The sequence below is a fragment of the Chiloscyllium plagiosum genome, unplaced genomic scaffold (genome assembly GCF_037043375.1).
Source record: "Chiloscyllium plagiosum isolate Xiang-an unplaced genomic scaffold, Cpla_swu_hap1 HiC_scaffold_4, whole genome shotgun sequence".
In the NCBI taxonomy this organism is placed as follows: Eukaryota; Metazoa; Chordata; class Chondrichthyes; order Orectolobiformes; family Hemiscylliidae; genus Chiloscyllium; species Chiloscyllium plagiosum.
In genome coordinates, this window is record NW_028270142.1 from 29,281,819 (window position 1) to 29,306,669 (window position 24,851).

General features: G+C 41.2%; 1 protein-coding gene and 1 long non-coding RNA gene across 5 annotated transcripts in view; one reads left to right on the forward strand and one right to left on the reverse strand.

Moving 5' to 3' along the window:
- Nucleotides 1–24,851, forward strand: part of deptor (DEP domain containing MTOR-interacting protein) — a 123,203-nt gene that overhangs the window by 46,545 nt on the left and 51,807 nt on the right. For all 4 annotated transcript variants that reach the window (XM_087986056.1, XM_043688971.2, XM_043688968.2 and 1 more), the window contains 4 exons: nucleotides 1,221–1,403; nucleotides 7,261–7,398; nucleotides 12,918–12,988; nucleotides 13,380–13,484. In XM_087986056.1, coding sequence (XP_087842182.1) covers nucleotides 1,221–1,403; nucleotides 7,261–7,398; nucleotides 12,918–12,988; nucleotides 13,380–13,484 — 497 coding nt within the window. The remainder of the gene's footprint in view (nucleotides 1–1,220; nucleotides 1,404–7,260; nucleotides 7,399–12,917; nucleotides 12,989–13,379; nucleotides 13,485–24,851) is intronic.
- LOC122549330 (uncharacterized) overlaps nucleotides 19,709–24,851 on the reverse strand; it is a 39,505-nt gene continuing 34,362 nt past the window's right edge. Inside the window, exon 3 of the long non-coding RNA XR_015756920.1 lies at nucleotides 19,709–19,868. This is a non-coding gene — a long non-coding RNA (uncharacterized LOC122549330). The remainder of the gene's footprint in view (nucleotides 19,869–24,851) is intronic.

Consider the following 24,851-nt stretch of genomic DNA (forward strand, 5'->3'; position numbering starts at 1 on the left):
TACAGTAGGCAGAAGTCCAGTTTATATTCTTTAAAGCAGTTTAAATTAAAATTTGCAGCTGCCATTGTGATATTTTTTCATGTAGGAATTTTTGTGAATTTTAATCAGGATTGGGTGGGAAGTGGCAGGGGAAGTGTGGATGCATTTCTGGAGAATCTGCTACAATTAGCCATTCATGCGCAAAAAGGTGATTTTATGCAACTGTCAGAGATGGGGATATGTGTAGAAAGCTGACTCCAGCTTGATTGAATTAGAGGGAGAAGAACATTTAGGTGAGGTAGCAGAGTTGAAAAAGAAGATTATTTTCTAAATCATAGAAGCGATGTTTGCGACAACAAAGGTGTGGCCAGAAGCTAATTGTTGTGTCAAATGCGACAGCAAAGTTAGGAAAGTAATTCATTGCCACCTCAGACAAAGAGAGGGTGTGGATCGATGGCTTGAGAGTGGTGTTTGTGGTACAGCCTGAAGACAATAGAGGAAATTCCTTCTCATTCAGTATTGGATGTTGGACAGTTCCATTGCAAAGTATGCTTTTATATGTACAGGTGTCCCCCCCATATCCGCGGGTGATACTTCTCAAGACCTACCGTTGATGCCCGAAACTGCAGATAGCAGCAAACCCGCCCATTTAAATGGGAAATTTATTTCCCCACCAGAATTATTTCTGGAATGTTCCATGTGATATTTTCCGGTTGCAATAAACCATGGATAACTGAAACCACAGAAACCAAATCCACAGATATGGGGGTTCTACTGTACATACACGTATAAATATTGCTGTTTTCAACCTAACAAAAAGTTATGATTCAGTCTTAAATTCACTTGGTTTTGAAATAATTTTTTGACGACACAGCCTTTTGAATTTCAGGCATTTAGTCTCAGTTGTGCAATGTGTGTCTCTAAATAAAGTACTTGAAATGTTTACATGGTCATGTGTAATAGGAGAAATAAGGTATACGGTATAATTAACTGGCATTGTCTAAATTTTACCAAGCAATTTCCATAACGATGATGTTCAGTCCAGAACTACTGAACAACAGCAGCTTTCATAAAAAGAGTCATTTTAATATTTTTCTCCCATTGTGCCTTTGTGGCTGTTGCTTTGTATTAACTGTCCTTTCAGAGTTCAAATTGTGTTGTGTTGCTTTGACAAACAGCCTGTGTATTACCAGTGCAATTAATTCTACCGCTTTCACCCTCTCCCATTATTCTGCACACAGTGGCCAACAAACATCACTTTGTGGATGGTAACCTCTTGTACCAGTTCCGCATGAACTTTCGCAGAAGGCGAAGACTGGTGGAGCTGCTGAATGGGAGTGTGTCTTTGGCACCTGACAGTCATGAAAGCCCTTTCTGTTTACGAAAACAGAATTCTGACAATCCTAACACCAGCTTCCTCTCAGGTAAAAATTATTTACTCTAAATTTCCTCTATGATTTTATTGTTCTATTTGGTGTTCTACAATAAATGCTTTGAGGCCTGCTGTCTACTATCTTCTACATTTGGGAGGCTGATTTAGACAAGTGGTCACTTTCATGAAGTTGCAGATCAGTTGGGCTTTCAAAATACCTGCAGGTATAAAAGCTATACCATTCACTTCCATGATTTTTTTTTCCCCTCGGTTTTTTTTTGCTCCTTTTGCAGAACCACCCTACTAGCTCCCTGGGACCTCCCCTCCCACAATGCACTATCTGATGATAAAACACAGTGCTGTCTGCTATTCTGGAAAATGAAGAAACTGGGCTGCATCTTCTGAAACAGGTGCAAGATTTTAGTTCCCGAAGTAACATTTGTCTTTTATGCAGATGAACTTACACACAAAGAAGGCATGGACTACTGTGGTTTCAGTGTGGAAAGCAGCTGTTAAGTGTGTCATGCACATTGTAAATGTTTGTGGAAAGATATCCCAGATTCAGCATCGATCACTTGTAAATTTCTTGTGGCAAATAAATCTTGTATTAGAATGATTGATACGTTAATAAAATTAAATGTTCTTTTAAGTCACATTCTGGTTGACAGTTGGACTAGTGACTGTCTAATAATTTCTCATCTACAATTGTTGCTTTTGAAGAATTTAAATTTGTAAGGAGTGTTTTCTTAATTGTTGCTTTCATGAATTTAAGTTTACTGAAGCATTCTTTCCTTCAGTTTTGTACATCTATGTTTGAAAATATATTTGGTCTTTGTTGTGAGAATGGCAGTAACATCTCCCATAAGAAAACATGAAGAGAAGTGCCATTTAACCCACCCAGGTCCATTGCTTTTCACGGTCAGAATCTACTATAGTGCAATGTCCAAAATGTTAATTGAACAAATCTAAAAAGCATCTGTAAATAGCTGATTACAAGATTGATTAGAAAAATTGAATTTTTTTTGTGGTCTGGCAGCAGAAAGAATACTTGACATTGATGTAGTTCTTCTCTGGCCTCTCACTTTCCACTTATCCAGCTTTAGTAAATGTTCTTTAACTTCAGACAATTGCAAAATGATCTCTGGAGTGAGCTGCCAAATGAATCAAGGGAGCAACCACATTAGCCCAGCCCGACCCTGCATCTGAATTCCGTGTATACGTTTACTGCTCTGAACTGTATTGACCAGTTCTTCATCTTATTTGGAACATGGATGTTATTATTACCCTTGGTGCCTCTACTTTAAGGAAAGGGTGAATATCTAGGGTTTCTACAACGTCTAAGTTACACAATATTCCAACCTAAACCTGTATTGCTGTTTGTTAGGAGTCATTGGATCAAAATGGTCCACGTGAAGAAGCACATTAATCTCAAGGATGGCAGCTGGTCATTGAAGAAGCAAAACTAGGGGGAAATCCAGAGAGTTGTGATATTTTAGGAGCCAGCAACAGATAACTAAAAAGCTTTTTGAAAAAGGGGAGGAAATTGCTAATTAAAGTAAATTAGCAAGAAATATTTTTAAAAAGCAAGTGTTTTCTATTGGATAGATAGAAGGAAAGAGAGCAGCTGAAGTACATGTGGGACCACAGGAGGATGTGAAAGGGGAATTGATAACAGGGATCAGGAAATTGGAGCTAACTTAAACCAATATTTTGCATCCGTCTTTATCTGGATGACATTGTAAACATCCCAAAGATATCAGATAGGCAAGGTGCTAATGTTAGGAAAGGTTATGTTACACTCTCTTTCACAAAGGAAAAAGTGTTTGACAAACTAATTGGACTAAATGCAGACAAGTTGCCAGGACTTGATGCATCCAGGGTTCTAAAAGAAGTGATTGCAGCGGTATTGGAGGCATTGATATTCCAGAACACCCTGGATTCCAGAAGTTTCGAATTGGAATATTGCTAATATGATACCTCTGCTCAAGAAGGAAGTGAGACATAAAAAAGGAAACTATATGACAGTTAGCCTAATATCTGCCATTGGTAGAATGCTTGAGTCCATTCTTAAGGAAGAAATTAAAGTACATAGAGAAAAGATTAAAGCAATCAAACAGACTCGATATAGTATTATGAAAGGGAAAGCATGTATGACACATTTTCTGGAGTTCTTTGAGGCTACAACAAGCAGAGTGGATAAAGAGGAACCAGTAAGTGTAGTGTATTTGGAATTTCAGAAGGCATTCAATAAGGTGCGACACAAAAGGCACAAGATAGGAGTTGACAGTTTTGGAAATCCGGTATTAGCATGGATTGTGGATTGGTTAACAGACAGAAGGTAATGAGGTGGGAATCAATGAGTATGTTTCAGGTTGGAAGGTTGTAACAAGTGGTAGTCCAAAGACCCTAGTCGTAGGGCCTCCACTATTTACCATCAATATTCTTAACTTGGAGGAGGGCAGAGTGTAATGTCTCCAGATTTGCTAATAGTATAAAGATGGGAGGACACATTGTGATGTGTATGTAAGGAATCTCTTGGGGCATATAGATCAGTTGGGGTTAAGCTTGGCAGATGGAGTTTCATGTAGAAAAGTGCAGGTAGAACAATTAAAACTTTGGGAAGGAGAATCAAAGGCAAACCATTACTTAAATGGGGACAAACCCAAAAGGGTTGCAGTGTAGAGGGATCTGGGTGTTCTAGTGTATGAAATGCAAAGCGTTAATATGCAGGTGCAGCAAGTAGAATTTTGGTCTTTATTGCTGGGGAGATGATGATATTGGAGTTTAAAAAAAGGGAAGTTTTGTTACTATTGTACAGGATGTTGGTGAGACTGTGCCTGGAGTACTGTGTCCAGCTTTGGTGCATGAATTTAAGGAAGGATGTACTGGCAGTTCAAAAGAAATTCACTCAGCTAATTCAGGAGATGAAAAGGTTGATTTATCAAGAATGCCTAATCAGGTTTGTCATTTTATTCATTAGAGTTTAGAGGAATGAGAGGGGTGATTGTGATTGTCACTTTAAAAAGATTATTTTGTCCTTGATTTTTTTGAAGAGAGTTTGTAAAGGTAGAATTTGTCTAGTTTAATAATGATCGGGGAGTTGCCAGGTCAACCAGTTCAGGTACTTTCTAGTTTGGTTTAGCTGTAGCAGTCAGAAGATGCTGGAGTCCAAGGAAAGTTCCAAGCTTCAGTGAAGATTCTTTTCTGACTTTTCTCTCTGAAATCTGTATGGAAATTCTTCCTTCTTGCCTGTAAGAATCTGTATTTCAATTTGCCTTTTGCATAGGAGTGTGTTTATGGGACGTTATTGGATTGGAACAGTTCCTTAGTTAAGTTACTATATCAGGTCGGTTAAGTTTTCCAATAGTTGTTATTCTAATCTCTGTTTTCTTTTGTTTGTGTTTCAACTGTAGTGTTGAAACAAATTCTTTTTTGCTTAAAGCCAAGTGTTTTAACCAGCTGCATCACACCTGGTGTTTCCACTTCACATCTGGCTTTAAAATAAGAGAAAGTGAGGGTCTAGGCTACCTTCTTAAAATATTTCAAGGGGGCCTGGCCTGATCCATAACAGTGATCTTATTGAAACTTTGAATATTTTGAGAGGGCTTGACAGAGTAGATGTGAGAAGATATTTCCACTTGGTGTCATGGTTACAGAATAAGAAGAAATATATTTAAAACTTAGATCTAAAAGAATCTCTTATCCCAGAAAGTAGTGAATGCCTGAAATTCTCTACCAACAATATCATGGAGGCTCGATCACTGAAATTAGTTAAAAAAGATGTTGTTAAATTTTTGAAAGGTTAGTCGAGATAATAGTTCAAAAAGAAAAAGAAATAAAAAGAATAGCAATCAGACATTGTGCTTTAGGCACTACACGAAAATCGTCAAGTGATTCGACCAGAGACAACGTGTGAATAAAACATGATCGATTAAGGATGTGTTCAAGTATATAAGGCAAATAGTGTGGTGTTGGAAAAGCATAGCCAGTCAGGTCGTATCCAAGGAGCAGGAGAGTCAACGTTTTGAGCATACACTCTTCAACAAGAGTGTTAAGCTTGAAATATCGACTCTCCTGCTCCTCGGATGCTGCCTGACCGGCACCACACTTTTTGACCCTGATCTCCCTCATTTGTAGTCCTCCGTTTCTCCTATAAATCAAATAGGTATACTTAAGCAAACAGTTAATATGTAAGGAACAAGTTAGAGTCATACAGTTGTACAGCACAGAAACAGACCCTTCAGTCTAATTCGTCCATGCCAACCAGATATCCTAAATTAATCCCATCTTATTTGCCAGCATTTGGCCTATGTCCATCCAAACCCTTCCTATTTATGTTCCCATTCAGATGCCTTTCAAATGTTGTAATTGTACCAGTCTCCTCCGCTTTCTTTGGCAACTCATTCCATACACGTACCTCCCACTGTGTGAAAAAGTTGCTGCTCAGGTCCCTTTTAAATCTTTCCCCCTCACCTTAAACCTCTGTCCTCAAGTTTTGGGCCCCCCTACCCTGGGGAAAAGACCTTGGCTATTGACCCTATCTATGCCCATCATGATTCTGTAAACTTCTATAAGGTCACTCCTCAGTCTCCGCTTTAGTCTCAGCTGTTGAGCCTTTCCCTATAGCTCAAACCCTCTAACCCTGGCAGCATCCTTGGAAATCTTTTCTGCACCTGTGAAAGTTTAACAACTTCTTTCCCATAGCAGGGAAATAAGAATTGAATGAAGTATTCTAAAAGTGGCCTAACCAATGTCCTGTACATGACCTCCCAACACCTCTCTTCATTGCACTGACCAATAAAGGCAAGTGTGCCAAATGCTGCCTTTACTGTCTTGTGTACCTGTGACTCTACCGACAGGAACTGTGAATCTTCACCCCAAGGTCTCTTTGTTTAGCAACATTCTCCAGGACCCTGCCATTAGTCCTGCTCTGGTTTGCCTTCCCAAAATGCAACACCTCATATTTATCTAAATTAAACTCCATCAGCTATTCCTCAGCTGATTGTCCTTTCTGATCAAGCTCCCATTGCACTCTGAGATAACCTTCTTCACTGTCCAGTACACCTCCAATTTTGTTGTCATCTGTAAACTTACCGGGTGCAAACTCAATTGGAGACTATGGCATGTAACACTATTGAGATATAACATCAAGATGGTCAGTACTAAATGCTGATAGAAGTTTTCAGGATATCAAGGGGAATAGATGGAATGGATAGAAGAAACCATTTGTGCTTGTTGGTGCATCAAGAATTATCTTAAAAATTAGAACCAGATTTTTAAGTTGCAAAATTATTAAGTACTTCTACAGGCAAGGTGTAATAAGTGTTTGAGCCAGCTTCCGCAAATTGCAGTCAGTGGTTCATCAGTTTAGTATTTAATATTTAAAATTTGTTTTCTAAACAACCATATGATGCAAAGGAGCTAAGTCACAGATCAGCCATGATCACATTTGGTCAGGCAAAGAGAAGAAGGTTAAGGGGCTAAATCGCCTATCCCTGTTCCCACGTTCTTGGGAACAGCTGGAGACAGAAGTACGTTCCAGAGTGACATCTACAATTAGAACTGCATTGTTTTAAAAAGAGTGTGAACTCTTAACCATTTCCACAGCCCCATGCTGTGACACTACTTCTTGCAGTTGAATTAGATTGGAATCTTCCACCCTGGTTATGGACTGAAATTTGAACTTGTGATTTTTTTTTTGTCTGGTTTGATTATCAAGCTGAATAATTTGAGTTTGAGAACATGCTAAATAGTCCACTGAAACATATATGATCTTGTAACTTAAACAAACTAGAATGCCCTACTGAATTGATACAGAATAGCCAGCATTTTTTTTCCTACTTGTCAACTTGGTAAAGCTCCACTGAAAACTCTATTGTTTAACTTGACATTTGATTTCTCTCATGCAGTGAGCCCAACAAAGGAAATCAAGATTGTTTCTGCGGTTCGACGGTGTAGCATGAGCAGCAGCTGTGGCAGCAGTGGTTATTACAGCAGCAGCCCCACTCCCAGCAGCAGCCCTCCTGTGTTGTCCAACCCCAAGTCTGGTAAGCGCTGTGACCATGTGAAGTTGCTGATAGCACTATGTGAGAAGCTACAAATCACAAATTTCTTTGATTAGCAGTTGTTTTTAGGGGGGATGAAGTGCATGACACGGTCTGTAATTTGTTAACCTTCTCTGTGTATTATTATAGTGAAATGTTGAGTCTTCTAATGATTAAGTTGTTTTTTTTCCCTGTTCTTCAATTCTTTATATTGAATGGTACAAGTGCCAATTCATCCCACATCACAGAATTGTAAACTTGGCAGATAGAATTTAATGTAGGAAAGTGTTTTGCTTTGTATTTGGACCCAAGTGGATGTCAGTGATTAAAACAGTAAGCATTCAGCCAGAAGGATCTAAAAGTTTTTTTAAAAAGGAAGGCAGTTAATGCTCCCATAATAAGGTCTAGAACATTGCATCACCACCAACTTGAAAGAACATGTCCAAGAAACAATCACACCATCTCATCGACACAGTTCCAACACGTCTGCACATCATTACCAAAGATTTTCTTTTGAATTTTTAAAAAATCAGTTGAAAAGTAATGATGTGAAACTCAACTTGCTTATTCACCATCCAATTAATTGATAACTTTAAACATTTAAAATTAGAAAAGTTAATTTGTTTCCTGAGGGATAAGTATATAAAGGGCATCAATGTGTTCCACTGTATCTGTTGCTACAGATGCTAGATTGAATCAATCCATTTACAACTATCATAATTGTTCTAAATATAGTCCATACTTTTTCACGAAAATGTCCCTAATCTCTCTAGAATTTGAAAAAATGCAATCTGACTGAATGGTTCAATGTTAAATCTATTATGCAACAAGTGCCTGTTTTTGAATTATTTAATCTCAACAGCTCTCATTTGAAAAGCTTTATTATTAACTGCTGCTTGCTCTAATATGATTTGTTTTAATCTTGAACAAGATTATTTGTTTTTCTGGTAGAATTCTGTTCTTTGACAACCTATTTCCTTTTGTCACCATTACTTCCCACATTCGTTCAAGGATCTATCCTTGGGCCCCTCCTCTTTCTCATTCACCTGCTGTTCTTGCTAAAATGAAACTTTGTCAGCCTTTGAGAAGAAACTAATGTCCAATTGTATTTTATTCACCACTTCTATTGACTCTTGCGCTATTTCTAAATTGTCAGGCTGCTTGTCCAACATCTGGAACTGATGTGCAGAAATTTCTTCCAGCCTAACAGTGAGAAAAAATGGGGGCACTCTGGTGAAGTTTGCCAGTGATACAAAGTTAGGTGGACAGGCAGGTAATACTGAGGAGGTGGGGAGGCTGCAGAAAGATTTAACGAGGTAAAAACAATGACTGCAGATGCTGGAAACTGGATTCTGGATTAGTGGTGCTTGAAGAGCACAGCAGTTCAGGCAGCAACCAAGGAGCAGCGAAATCGACGTTTTGGGCAAAAGCCCTTCATCAGGAATAAAGACAGAGCGCCTGAAGTGTGGAGAGATAAGCTAGAGGGGGATGGGGGTGGGGAGAAAGTAGCATAGAGTACAATAGGTGAGTGGGGGAGGGGATGAAGGTGATAGGTCAGGGAGGTGAGGGTGGAGTGGATAGGTGGAAAAGGAGATAGGTAGGTAGGACAAGTCATGGGGACAGTGCTGAGCTGGAAGTTTGGAACTAGGGTGAGGTGGGGGAAGGGGAAATGAGGAAACTGTTGAAGTCCACATTGATGCTCTGGGGTTGAAGTGTTCCGAGGCGGAAGATGAGGCGTTCTTCCTCCAGGCGTCTGGTGGTGAGGGAGCGGTGGTGAAGGAGGCCCAAGACCTCCATGTCCTCGGCAGAGTGGGAGGGGGAGTTGAAATATTGGGCTACGGGGCGGTGTGGTTGATTGGTGCGGGTGTCCCGGAGATGTTCCCTAAAGCGCTTTGCTAGGAGGCGCCCAGTCTCCCCAATGTAGAGGAGACCGCATCGGGAGCAACGGATACGATAAATAATATTGATGGATGTGCAGGTAAAACTTTGGATGTGGAAGGCTCCTTTAGGGCCTTGAGTGGAGGTGAGGGAGGAGGTGTGGGCGCAGGTTTTACAGTTCCTGCAGTGGCAGGGGAAGGTGCCAGGATGGGAGGGTGGGTTGTAGGGGGGCGTGGACCTGACCAGGTAGTCACAGAGAGAATGGTCTTTGCGGAAGGCGGAAAGGGGTGGGGAGGGAAATATATCCCTGGTGGTGGGGTCTTTTTGGAGGTGGCGGAAATGTCGGCGGATGATTTGGTTTATGCGAAGGTTGGTAGGGTGGAAGGTGAGCACCAGGGGCATTCTGTCCTTGTTACGGTTGGCAGGGTGGGGTATGAGGGCGGAGGTGCGGGATGTGGACGAGATGCGTTGGAGGGCATCTGTAACCACGTGGGAAGGGAAATTGCAGTCTTAAAGAAGGAGGCCATCTGGTGTGTTCTGTGGTGGAGCTGGTCCTCTTGGGAGTAGATACGGCGGAGACGGAGGAATTGGGAATATGGAATGGCATTTTTGCAAGAGGTAGGGTGGGAAGAGGTGTAATCCAGGTAGCTGGTGGAATCGGTGGGTTTGTAAAAAATGTCAATGTCAAGTCGGTCGTCATTAATGGAGATGGAGAGTTCCAGGAAAGGGAGGGAGGTGTCAGAGATAGTCCAGGTAAATTTAAGGTCAGGGTGGAATGTGTTGGTAAAGTTGATGAATTGCTCAACCTCCTCGTGGGAGCACGAAGTGGTGCCAATGCAGTCATCAGTGTAGCGGAGGAAGAGGCAAGTCACCAAGTCACCCACTACTCACTGACTTACAATGGTTCCCAATTCAAATTCATTTTAAAGATCCTCCTTCAGCTGCTTAGCCCATAGCTCTGCAATTTCCTCCCCAAAATCTCTTTGTCTGCATTTCTGTCTCCACTTCTAAAATCCTCCATTTCTTGGAACAAATTTGGTCATTTATTATTTTCTCTTTATTTGACTTGTCCAGTTTTGTTTGTTGTGCCTTGTATAAGCCTGATCAATACAAAAGGTCTTGGGCACCATTAGCATTTATTTTGAATTTTTAATTGAGCATTTGTATTTTTGAACTGTAATTTTTTCAGGTAATACATTGTAACATTTAGTATAAAATCTAATGAATGATTCTAATGAATCTTTTCATTATAATATAAGCCATTTTAAAACCATCTTTTTCAACCCATCTCTCTGCCTTCCCCCACTTGTGCTTGCACTTCCTGCTGGAAGCAACTCATGGACTGCTTTGTTATGAAATCCGAGGTATTTCGATAAGCTGCCTTTGCTATGTCACTCCCTTCCACTAGCCTGCCTGGCTATACTTTTTTATTACACAACCTGCCCTAACCCTGGACTCACTTCTCTCTCCAGTCTTTCTGCTTTTTCCCCACATGCCATCTCTGAGCCCAACCAGTCCATAAGACCCATCTCCTGTTCCATTGATCCTATTCCTATTACACTTCCGATCATCCAGTTTATATTCCGATTACCATGTTTGCCAATATAGTAAACTATTCTCTCTCTTCAAGTGTTGTCCCTTTTTTTTCTTTTAATTGTGAAGTATCCCCATCCTCAAACAAAACCTCACTTGACCCTTGCATCCTTCCATACTCTGATCCCATTCCCTAAATTCCTGGACATGTTATCGCCTCCCAAATCAACTCCTATCATTCCAAGAACTCTCTATTTGAATCCTTCCAGTCAAGTCTCCACCCTATAATAGTATGGAGACTGCTGTAATCAGAGTTTAAAAATGACATCCTATATGACTGTGACAAAGTTAAGCTTTCCTCCATATCCTTCAAGCTGTTGTGCAGCCTTTGACATGGTGACTGTAACACCTTCATCCATTGGGTAGGACTGCTTTCATCTCGTTCCATGCTTATCTAATTGTAAGCAGAGAATCACTTACAAAGGAATGTCACTGGTTAATTCTGCTTATTCTACACCGACGCTGCCAGCCTTGTTGAGATTGTCCAGCAGTTTGTTGTTTCAGATTTCCAGATCTGCACTTCTTTCAGTTTTTTTAAAATCACTTACAAAGCTTCTGTTCATGGTACTCTATCCCTGCAGGATAGGTCCTTATTCCCCTCCTATTTCACATTTAGGTGCTTGCATTTGACAACATCATCCAAAGATAGATTGCTGGTTTTTTTTGTAGGTATGCTGATGACACCCAGTTCGACCTCATCAGCACATCTCTCAGCTACTCTACTGTTGATAATTCAACACTCAGTACAAGATGAGCAGAAACTTCCTCCAAGTAAAGATTTTATAAACTGAAATAATTGTTTTTGGTACCCAGTCCAAATTACTTTTCCCCCGGTCACTGACTCCAGTTCTATCACACAATCCCTATAGTGCCCTTTGGCCCAACAAGCCCACACTGATCCTCCAACGAGCAACCCATCCAGACCAATTCCCCTACCCTATATATACACCCCTGACTAATGCACCTAACCTACACATCCACCAACAATTTAGAATGGTCAATTCACCTCGTTTGCACATCTCTGGATTGTTGGAGGAAACCCATGCAGACATGGGGAGAATCTGCAAACTCTACACCGACAGTTGCCCAAGGCTGGAATTGAACCTGGGTCTCTGGTGCTGTGATGCAGCAGTGCGAACCACTGAGCCCTTGTCTCGCCCATTCTGTTCCTGCTCTGAGATGAAGTTACATATAATCTGTTTGTACAGCCTTGGTGTCATATTTTGTCTTGATCAGTCTCCAAACACGCACCCACAACATCACTACAACTTGCCATTGCAGCCTTTAATACTACTTGATTTTTGCCTCCGTCTCACCTCGCCTGCTATCGAAGTCTTTGTCTCCTCCAGATGTGACTGTACCAACAAATTCCTGGATTGTCTCCCACATTCTATCATCCGTAAGTTTGAGATCTTCTAAGTTCTGCCAGAGTCTTAATTGGCAGCAAGTCCTGTTTCCCTACCCTCTGAGCGCGTTGACTTGAACTAGATCTCGATCAAGCAATATTTTCACTTCAAAATTTTACTTCCTCGTTTTAAATCCCACTAGGACTCTGCGCCTCCCCAATTCTGTGATCTCCTCCAACCACTCAGCCCTCTGAGTTATCTGAGTTCCTTTTAATTCTGATTTTAATTTCTCCACCATTAGTGGCTGTGTCTTCAGTTGCCAAGGCCAGAAGCCTTGGAATTCCCTCAGTACACCTTTCCCCCTTGCTTGCCATCTTTAAAGCACTTCTGAAAGTGCACACTGTTACCAGATTTTTTGTTCAGCGGAACTAATGTTTCTCTTCTAATCCCTTGTGCAGTGCCTGGGACGTTTCATTACGTTAAAGGTACAATTGAAGTGTTAATTGTTGCTGCATTAGAGTAATGTCTAAATACTGCTTAATCAAATAATAATAAAAAAAAGACTGATTTCCTCTCATAATCCTGACTAAAGAATTGTTCTAATTGTAATTTAAGTGTAAAAGTGGCTGAACTGAGCTGGAATGAATTGAAGACAGTGGGCAATGAATCACATGTACAGCTTAAGAATTCTGTGTTTTGTTTCAGTGTTAAAGAGACCAGTGACAACAGAGGAGCTCTTAGCTCCTGGGGCACCCTATACGAAGAAGACGCTTACAGTAAGTCTGTGCTTTAAATGGTATACAACTCCCCAATCTATTGCACCTTGCAATGATTAATCAGGTACTGGTTCAGAGGTATGATATAGTTTCACTTTGTTACATTTGAGTAGTGTTGCATTCTTGAAATGCTTATACTTGTAGCATTAAAGGCCCAATCTACACTTGAGTCATTTGTCCATTTTGAAAATACTAAGGAGGCTCATCAAACCGGACTTTTAACATTTATGCTTAGTTTATTGCAAAGATGGTCAGTGCATTCAAAAATAAGCATTTTGTGAGTACAGAAGCTACATTAAACATTGGAAATTTGTTTTTTGGAAGCTGACTTTCGATGCAGTTTTAATATGCCTGTTTATTTTAAAGTTTTGCAAAACTGGCTTATTTTCAGATTGTGGGTGATGCAGTTGGCTGGGGATTTGTCGTACGTGGAAATAAACCATGCCATATTCAAGCAGTGGATCCCAGTGGCCCTGCTGCTGTAGCTGGAATGAAGGTAATATTTTTCTCTGTAAAGCACATTAAATACAGATGGCCAAATGTTGACTCATTTCATAAGTATATGGCCATTTCTTTCCATGTTTGTGCTTTTTCATTTGAGGTTTTAGCTTCAGCCCAAACCTTTCATAAAGTTCAACATGTACAATTTTCAAGGAGTTCAGAAACTCAGCCATTTGGATGTTCATATATGCAGATCTTTAGAGTTGCAGAGCAAGTAAATAAGACTGTTTTAAAGAAATGTACAAAATCCTTTGCTGTGTAGATAGAACTGGAGAATGAGAATCAAGGAAGGTATGGCAACCCATTTTCATGTCTTGGTTAATTCTTGGCTGCAGTCAATCGATGTTTCTCGTGAACACGTGTAATTGGCCATTTATCATTGCTGTATAAAGTAAGTTTTGATTTAAGAGCTGTTGACTGAAATACCTTTTCAGATTGACAGCATGGCAATTAGAATTCAGCTTTCCTGATGATTTTCTATTATCCTTATGACATTGAGTTTTTGGGTTTCAAATAAAGATGCTCAGATAAATCATTTCTGCTCATCATTCATACAGTGATCGAGATGTACAGCACGGAAACAGACCCTTCGGTCCAACTCGTCCATGCCGACCAGATATCACAACCTAACCTAGACCCATTTACCAGCACTTGGCCTATATCACTCTAAGCTCTTGCTATTCAGATGACTTTTAAATGTTGTAATTGTATCAGCCTCCACCACCTCTGCATGAAAAAGTTGCCCCTTTTAAATTTTTCCCATCACACCCTGAACCTATGCCCTCTCGTTCTGGACTCCCCCACTCCAGGGAATTGACCTTGTCTATTTACCCTATCCATGCCTTTCATGATTTTATAAACATCTGTAAGGTCACCCCTCAGCCTGCGACGCTCCAGGGAAAACAACTCCAGCATGTTCAGCCTCTCCCTATAGCTCAAACCCTCCAACCCTGGCAACATCCTTGTAAATCTTTTCTGAACCCTTTCAAATTTCACAATATCCTTGTGCTTCTCATCTGTCAACTGGATGAATAAAATTAATTCTAAATAATTGCTTTGTTTATGATATAACATTTGAATTGGTGCAAGTTCATTACTTACACATATGTCGAAACTCATTGCTAGAAGTATACAAGTTACATTTTTCAGTTTGTCTTTGCTTCCTACTGAGGTGCTAACTGCATGATCATTCCCATGGAACAGGTTGCATTCTGATACCTTGTCTGAGTGGCCTTGATTTGTCAGAGCATGGTCAATGAAATGTTCAACCATGGAGCTAATATTGGCAATCCTGAGGTGGCAATGAACTTACACCACCAGCAGCTCTGCTTGTAACTGTTGTTGGATAATGACCTAATTTTTACATCTTTATTTTCATTTACATCATGGAATCCCTACAGTGTGAAAGCAGTCCACTCAGCCCATCAAGTCCACACCGACTCTCTGAACAGCATCTCGCCTAGACTCATCCCTCTACCCTATAATTCTGCATTTTCCCACAGCTAATCCACATTACCTGCACATCCATGGATACTATTGACAATTTAGCATGGCCAGTCCACCTAACCTGCACATCGTTGGACTGTGGAAGGAAACTAGAGCATCTGAAGAAAACCCACGCAGCCACAGAGAGAATGTGCAAACTCCACACAGCCAGTTGCCCGAGGTTGGAATCAAACCTGGGTCCCTGGCACTGTTAGGCAGCAGTACTAACCACTGAGCACTCTGCTGCATTTCTGTGGGTTTCTTTCTCTCTCTTTCCCCCCCCCCCCACCGTCTCTCCACCCCACCAAAACAAATTGTTGCAATGGCCAGCTATTGTGCCCCTAACAGCACCGAAATCAAAAGCATCAAATTCAGCACAACAAGGATGTAATGTAGGACTTTACTCATCAGTAACATTCTTGAGATTATCAGCAGTTTCCTTTACTATTATAACACTGTGATTATAGTTTGTTTTGAATTAAATCTAAAAAACATTTTACAGATTGACTGACTGAATGGAACTCAAGTTGAGTGGAATGTGGTTTTGAAATAATGATACTTGAGAAGCCTGCCAAACAGTTGAGCTAATCCACAGCTATCCAACCAATATTTTTCTACATGCATCTCAGCATAATTTGTTATGTGTAGAGATTTTTTTTGGCCGAAATATATTTTTTGAGTAATCTCATGAATCTTTGCAAGTAAGGTTTCTATTGCAAATATTTTGATAAAATAAATGGGCATAAATAGGGTGGCACTGGGGTTCAGTGGTTAGCATTACTGCCTTACAATGCCAGGGACCCGGATTTGATTCCACTCTCTGGTGTCTGTCTGTATAGCGTTTGCACCTGTTCCCCTGTATCTGTGTGGGTTTCCTCTGGGTGCTCCAGTTTCCTCCCATAGTCCAAAGGTCAGGTAGATTGGCCATGCTAAATTACTGAGTATCCAGGGATATGCAGGCTAGGTGAATTAGCCATGGGAATTGCAGGGTTACATGGGTAGGTCTGGGTGAGTTGCTTTTTGGAGGGTCAGTGTGGACGCAATGGGCCGAATGGCCTGTTTCCACACTGTAGGAATTCTATGATTTTATGTAGCCATGTATGCCCTCGAATTGTGCAGACTTACAATAGCTCCGCAAGGCAGTTGAAGGATGGGTTGTAAGTGCTGGCCTTGCCGATGACTCTCTCACTCCATCAAAGAGTAAAATCAAAGTAAATATTTTATGTATAATGTAGGTCCCGGCCAAATGATCAAGGTTTGTCATTAAAGAATATTGTTTTTATGTATTCTTCAATGCACTGCGTTCTCAATAAATCACAGAACCGTTACAGTATAGAAGGATGCCATTCAGCCCATTGTTTCTGTACTGGCACTCCAAATGACTACAATGACTTATTCTCTTGTCTTTTTCCCCAAGCTTTATACATTGGGTAATTACTTACGTAGAGCAATGTTCTTTTGAATGTCTCAATTGAACCTGTCTCCACCGCCCTCCTAGGCCATGCATTCTAGATCTGAATCACTCTGGGTGAAAACCTTTTGCTTGCCTTGGATTTGATTCTTTTGCAAATTACTGTAAATGTATGCCCTCTCATTCTGCACCTTTTTACAAGTGGGAACAGTTTCTCCTTGTCTACTCTATTCAGTCCTTCATGATTTTGCAAACTTATATCTGATTTCTTGTTAGCTATTCTTCTGTCCAAGGAGAATGACCCAATCTATCCTCTCTCTCCTAGGACAATGGTTCCACACTTTTCAATTTATCCTCATAGCTGTAGTTTCTCATTGGAACTATTCTTGTAAGTCAAAGTGTGGCACTGGAAAAGCACAGCAAGTCAGGGCTTATGCTCAAAATGTCGACTCTTCTGCTCCACGGATGCTGTCTGACCTGCTGTGCTTTTCCAGCAGCACACTTTCCGACTCTGATCTCCAGCATCTACAGTCCTCGCTTTCTACTATTCTTGTAAATCTCTTCTGCATGCTCTTCAAAGTGTTCATATCCTTCCTGTAGTGTGGCGCTCAGGACTGTACACAGTACTCTATTTACTAACCAGTTTATTATGCCAGTTCAGCATTACTTCCTTGTTCTTGTCCTGTTTGCCCTTATTAATCAACCCAAGGATGCTGTATGTTTTATTAACTGCTCTCTCCACCTGTGTTGCCCCTTCAATGATTTGCGCACATATACACCCAAGTCCCTCTGCTCCTGCACACGCTTTAGAATTGTACCTGTGAGTTATATTGTCTGTCAGTGTTCTTCCTAGAAAATGCATTAGTAGATCAGAAGATGCTGTTTTATAACTTTATGTCATATAAAGTAAATGTTTCATTTGAACACTACAAATTGGGAATATTATTAAGTAAATAGTGGGTGAGTTCATTCAAATGCTAGCTAAGAAAACTTTGAAACCATAATAACTACGTTCATGAAGAATGCTTTATTTTCTTCACACTATCTATCATGCACAGACAATATATGCTAGGCATCTTGTACGATGTACAATGTAACGAGTGTTTTTGCTTTGTATTGCTCAGGGTCAGTGCATTGCTATATAAAATACTATGCCATATAACACAATACATTATTCGATTTGTATTTTGAAGTTGTGTTGCCTCAAGCTCACAAAATCTTATTTGATGAGTAATTGGATGGAAAACTTTGCAAATTTAATGTGCTTATCATTCAGGCCTTAGACTAAATTGCACATGTTTTGAAATTGGTACAGATTTTAACCATTGTGTGACACTTGAACACTTGGTATTCCTGCCAGATGTTCTGTGGTGATGCAGATTGAGAGCATATCCTTTTCCTGTCAAGATGGAAGTGTTCTGAATGTCCGGTGCCATGGCTAAGATTTAAATTGGAATGACAAATGTGTTGAGGGGGAGATTAGTTATTTTCAGACACCACCTTAGTTAATCATCAACTTACTAGGGAGGAATCAAAAGGAAAGTGAAATATGAAATGGTGGTATAAGATAAATTAATAATGGGGGAAGGAATAATTAATTACAATGAAGTGAATAATTTTTTTGCCCCTTCAGAACATTATCTCTCCTGACATTGAAACAGCCCTTCCACACATACCTTTGATAGTCAGCTGTATCTTTCCACGATCTTTCTCAGCCCTAACGTTGCTTCTGTTTTTATCAGACGTGGAGTTTTTGAATCTCTATTTTCTGTAGCTAAATGTTGCCTTCAGCTTACATCACAAACTCTGTAACCTTGTTACTGACTTGAGTTCCCTTCCCTGGTCACTGTTGAGGCTGCAGCAGATGGTTTGGAACTTCAGCATCCCTTTTAATCCAGAACACAACAAATTCTCTCCATTACAAAGACGACCCCAGCTGCACCAGTGCACTCTAATTATAAGACCATAAGACGTAGGAGCAGAATTAGACCATTCAGCCCATCAAGTGTACTCTGCCATTCGACCATGGTTGATACATTTTTCAACTTCATTCACCCGTCTTCTCCCCATAACCCTTAATCCCCTTACCGATCAAGAACCTATCTATCGATGTCTGAAATATACTCAGTGACTTGGCCTCCACAGCCCTCTGTGTCAATGAGATTCAGAGATTAACCACTGTGTGGCTGAAGAAATTCCTCCTCATTGAGACTGTGCTTTGGTTTTGGTCTCCTTACTTCAGGGGACATATGCTTGCCACGAAGAGAGTTTAACATAAAACCTATGCTTTAAGTATCAAACCTAATCTCCTAAAGCTCACAGAATTCTTCAAAGCCTTCACAGGCAGTTGCTGGATAGACCATACTCCTGATTGGGGCCATAGTCTCAGAATGAGAGATAGACACTAAAGACAGACAAAAGGATGAATTTCTCTTGAATCTTCATAATCTTGAATTCTGACCTAAGATAATGCCATCAGTGGCAGCTTGTAAACTTTTTACTGTACTCATTTGAGTGCATGTGACAGTAAAGCTAATTCTGATCTCCACCCCAGAGGGTTGTGCAGTTTCAGTCATTGAGTATGTTCAAGACAAAAGTCAAAAGATATCTGGATAGTAAAGATATCAAGATATATGGACATAATGTGGGGAAAATGGCATTGAGGCAGCAGGATCAACCAGGAATAGGTTTGATTGGCAAAATGGCCAGTTTCTGCTCCTACTTCCAATGTTCCCAATGACTAAAAAACAAGGGAGGAGTATAAGTCATGCAGCTATCCTGCAGTTAGCAATCCTAGTTAGACTGTTGCTGGAGCCTTGAGAGCAGTTGTGAGGACTCGATCTTAGCAAGGATATGTTGGATTTGGAGCAAATTCAATGTTACTACAAGAATAAGGTTACAAGGAGAGATTACATGAACTCTGATTGTACTTCATGGAATTTTGGACAGTTATTTGATTGAGGGATTGTCTAAAATTTAGAACCAGACCTTTCAGAAGTAAAATTAGAGAACATTTCCACAAAGGGAATGGAAGTTTGATGACCTTTTTCAACAATGGCAATTGATAATTTTTTTTTATCTGAGGCTTATATAGCTTTGTTAACGAAAGAGGGCGAGGTTTTGGGAGCAAATCAGTGATGATCCAGTTGAAAGATGGAACAGGCAGGAGTGTCAAAATGGCTTCCTCTTGTTCCTATTTTCTTCATAAGAGGCACTGTGGAGGCTCGTAATCTGTTTTGAAGATTATTATACCAAGAACCCTGGTAAAAATGCCTCAGTGTGAACTAACTTTGGGAGACTTTCAGGATTAAATCAGAGATGGATAAAATGAAAAGGCGAGTTTAATGGTTACAAAGCTATGATCAGCAACTTTGAATGAAGTAGGCATGAGAAGTAGTTATGAACAAACACCTCCTCTTCATCTCCTCACATGTAATTTGGGATGGGCAGCAAAATGTTGGTCAAGCCGGCAATGACTAAATGCTGTGGAAGAATAAGAAAAAATATCATTGCACTATTAATGGAGTGTATAGATGAATGCATTGTTTCTTTACTGCTACCATTACCATTCCATTTGCCTTTGATTCTGCAACATTTTTGGTATTTAATCTCTCTCACCCTCGATCTCTGACCTTCCCTATTGTTCTACCTCATCCTCTATTTACAGAAGAGGTTGTATTGGACAGATATTGCTGGATATGCTGAGTTTTTCCAGAATTTCTGTTTTATTATTTTGAAAAGGAAATGTGAAATTTACAGGAAATGCTACAGGAAAATGTTATGATGGGGCCCAGTACCCTTAATTAGCAAGGCTGATTTTCTCTTTCCTGTCAGTGACCGAAGACAGTGGACAATTGTAGGCTACAAATAAGAACATTATCTGTTTTAACTATAGTCACATTGCCTGCCGACAGTTGCTGTTATACACGAATAATTTGCCACCTGACATAAATGGGTCCAGATAGCAGTAATGTCTTCTCCTGGTAGTAGATAGGATAAATTATTAACCCAATTTCTCCAGCAAATTGGATATTCAAGTGTAGCTAAAAACTGTTTCAAAACATATTAATGTCAAATTGTACTATCTAATTGTATAATTCTCGTGATTGATTTATGTTCACACCACAAATGGGTAAGGTGGTAAAGAAGGGTTACAGCATGCTTGCCTTAATTAGTCAGGCTAGAAGAAAGTGAGGCCTGCAGATGCGAGAGACCAGAGTCAAAAGTGTGGTGCTGGAAAAGCACAGCAGGTCAGGCAGCATCTGAGGAGCAGGACAGTTGACGTTTTGGGCATATTCCACTTCCTGATGAAGGGCTTATGCCCAAAATGCTGATTCTCCTGCTCCTCGGATTTTGTTTGACCTGATGTGCTTTTCCAGCACCACACTTTGTGACCCGTCATCGCTCGGGCATGGAGTATAAAAGTTGGCAAATCATGTTGCAGCTTTATAAGAGCTGAAAAATGTGTTGCTGGAAAAGCGCAGCAGGTCAGGAAGGGCTTATGCCTGAAACATTGATTCTCCTGCTCCTTGGATGCTGCCTGACCTGCTGCACTTTTCCAGCAACACCTTTTTCAGCTCTGATCTCTAGCATCTGCAGTCCTCACTTTCTCTTAGCAGCTTTTGAAGACTTCAGTTAGGTCCCATTGTGGGTATTATGTGCTGTCCTGGTCACCACAGCACAAGGAGGTGGAGACTTTGGAGAGGGTGCAAGAGAGGTTTACCAGGATGTTGCCTGGATTGGAATGTATTGGCTACAAGGAGAGGTTACACTGTCAAAGGCTGAGGAGCAATCTGATAAAATAATATAAAATTATAAGGTACAAATAGGGTATGTAGTTGGAGTCCTTTTTCCAAGCTGAAAATGTTATATTCAAGGGGGGCGTAGGTTGAAGGTGAGAGGTCAGGCATTTAAAGGAGATGTGTGAGAAAGGTTTTTTACACAGCGGGTGGAAGGTGCCTGGTACATGCTGCCAGGGGAATTGGCAGAACCAAATGCATCAATGTTTAAGAGGCATTCTCAGACACATGAACAGGCAAAGGATGGAGGGATACCGAGCACATGAGATTAGTTTCGAATGACATCATGGTTGGCATAGTGAGCTGAAGAGCCTGCTCCTATGCTATACTGATCTATATTTTATGTTCCTGACCAGCTAGATTTATGTCCAAAATTGGTGCATGTTTTCTTGTTTCTTCCATGTTACCTTTCAATTATTTGTGTTAACTGCTTCCAGTCAAACATATTTGGCACTGTTATAGACTGTATGGAGTATCTGGAATAGCAGTAATGTAGAGTTGGTCAGCATTTTCAGGCAGGTCAGACTAAGTGACATTGGCTGTAAGTGAGGTTCTCATTGATACCAATACACTTACATTACACATACTTATCTTTCATCAGCAGCCTGCAATATTGGACCATTGACTGTAACTGTTCATCTCTTATCATTGAAAGCAATTGCAAAACACAATATCAGGCTGGCTATTTTGGGCATTTCAGGATGAATCTTGCACTTTGTTTATGTGCTGTTAGTTATTTATCTGCATGCATCTGAGCCCTGTCCCCCAAAGACTTTAAAAACCTTTTAATTATGGAGGTAAAAACAATGACTGCAGATGCTGGAAACCAGATTCTGGATCAGTGGTGCTGGAAGAGCACAGCAATTCAGGCAGCATCCGAGGACAGGCAAATTAACGTTTCGGGCAAAAGCCCTTCATCAGGAATAAAGGCAGAGAGCCTGAAGTATGGAGAGATAAGCTAGAGGAGGGTGGGGGTGGGGAGAGAGTATCATAGAGTACAATAGGTCAGTGGGGAAGGAGATGAAGGTGATAGGTCAGGGAAGAGAGGGTGGAGTGGACAGGTGGAAAAGGAGCTGGGCAGGTCGGACAAGTCCGGACAAGTCGAGTTGCTGGAGGTTAGAAACTAGGATGAGGTGGGGGAAGGGGAAATGAGGAAACTGTTGAAATCCACATTGATGCCCTGGGGTTGAAGTGTTCCGAGGCGGAAGATGAGGCGTTCTTCCTCCAGGCGTCTGGTGGTGAGGGAGCGGCGGTGGAGGAGGCCCAGCACCTCCATATCCTCGGCAGAGTGGGAGGGGGAGTTGAAATGTTGAGCCACTGGGCGATTTGGTTGATTGATGCGGGTGTCTCGGAGATGTTCCCTAAAGCGCTCTGCTAGGAGGCGCCCAGTCTCCCCAATGTAGAGGAGACCGCATCGGGAGCAACGGATACAATAAATGATATTAGTGGATGTGCAGGTAAAACTTTGGATGTGGAAGGCTCCTTTAGGGCCTTGGATGGAGGTGAGGGAGGAGGTGTGGGCACAGGTTTTACAGTTCCTGCGGCTCTCCGCCTTCCGCAATATATTTCCCTCCCCACCCCTCTCCGCCTTCCGCAAAGACCGTTCCCTCCGTGACTACCTGGTCAGGTCCACGCCCCCCTACGACCCACCCTCCCATCCTGGCACTTTCCCCTGCCACCGCAGGAACTGTAAAACCTGTGTCCACACCTCCTCCCTCACCTCCATCCAAGGCCCTAAAGGAGCCTTCCACATCCAAAGTTTTACCTGCACATCCACTAATATCATCTATTGTATCCGTTGCTCCCGATGCGGTCTCCTCTACATTGGGGAGACTGGGCGCCTCCTAGCAGAGCGCTTTAGGGAACATCTCCGAGACACCCGCATCAATCAACCAAATCGCCCAGTGGCTCAACATTTCAACTCCCCCTCCCACTCTGCCGAGGATATGGAGGTGCTGGGCCTCCTCCACCGCCGCTCCCTCACCACCAGACGCCTGGAGGAAGAACGCCTCATCTTCCGCCTCGGAACACTTCAACCCCAGGGCATCAATGTGGATTTCAACAGTTTCCTCATTTCCCCTTCCCCCACCTCATCCTAGTTTCTAACCTCCAGCAACTCGACTTGTCCGGACTTGTCCGACTTGCCCAGCTCCTTTTCCACCTATCCACTCCACCCTCTCTTCCCTGACCTATCACCTTCATCTCCTTCCCCACTGACCTATTGTACTCTATGATACTCTCTCCCCACCCCCACCCTCCTCTAGCTTATCTCTCCATGCTTCAGGCTCTCTGCCTTTATTCCTGATGAAGGGCTTTTGCCCGAAACGTCGATTTTGCCTGTCCTCGGATGCTGCCTGAATTGCTGTGCTCTTCCAGCACCACTAATCCAGAACCTTTTTAATTATGCCTTAGGAGCATTCAGAATTGTTGTTTCACAACAATTTTGTTTTAAAAACAAAACACAGATTAAAATACTTGTAGTGATCCAGTGTAGACCATCCAATTTTATGTTACAAACTTTCTGACAGTACCCATTTTTTGACAATTTGACAAGTGAGAGATCCAAGAGACGTGCGAAGAGAATAAAGCCACAATAAGAGCAATATACTTCGCTATGCAACATTAGAACATGAAGGCAATCTGCAACACATGTCTGACTTGTATTGACACAGCCAGAATTAACATGATAAATATGAGTCATAGACCGTGATTGAACAACTCACATTACACATCAAATAAAACTCAATCAGGATATGGCTGCATCAGCAGTTCACCCCAGATTTTGATGATGTGGTGGATCATCACAAGAGATTACAATCATTCACTCATGCCAACCTGACCTTGAAAATCAATCCTGCAAGTCACTCTGCATCAACATCTATTCCTAATCTGGCCAACACCTTCCTTCCCTTAGTGTGCATTCCCCTGAACTCCAGAACTGCACTATCATAAAAACTTTCACTTTTCATTGACAGCTATCTTCCTCAAGCTAGAACTACTCTGTGGATTCCCTGAGCTTACATCTTGCTGAATCACATCAAGTAAATACTGCTTATAAACATTTCAACTTCCACACTATCAGTTACACTGAACTGTTAGTGGCACACACTTTCTTCCAAGCCCACCAATACATGCATTGAAACAAATGCCAGTACACAATACAACGAGTAATGAGGGGGATATAACTGCCGAAAATATTATAAAATTGAACTTAATTAAAGTCAAGCAGCCAAAATTGCTGGAAAAGCTCAGCAGGTCTGGCAGCATCTGTGGAGAGAAATCAGTCAACATTGCTGTCGTGAATTTCATTTTTTCTGCAACTGAAAGCAGACCAAAATTCCTGTCTGATTGACAAAGACTGGAATTAAAATGAATTGTCTTTATCTACATTGTCACTTCTAACTGATAGTCATGATCATCAATTCAAACTTTCAGTACGGCACTCAGCAGCCATGTTTCATAGTCTTTGACAGATTCTGTCTTCAGGCTATTCAGTGCCGGTCATTGTAACTAGTATTACCCTGCCCTTGATAGCAGCCGTCACTTGCACTGGAGCGTTGAGATGAAATTTGGAACAGTGATCTGGGCTGGCTTTACTTTCCCTAGCATTAATCTTTCTGAAAGACTCTTTTGCACACTTGCACTGTTGGCAATGGCCTCCTGTTTG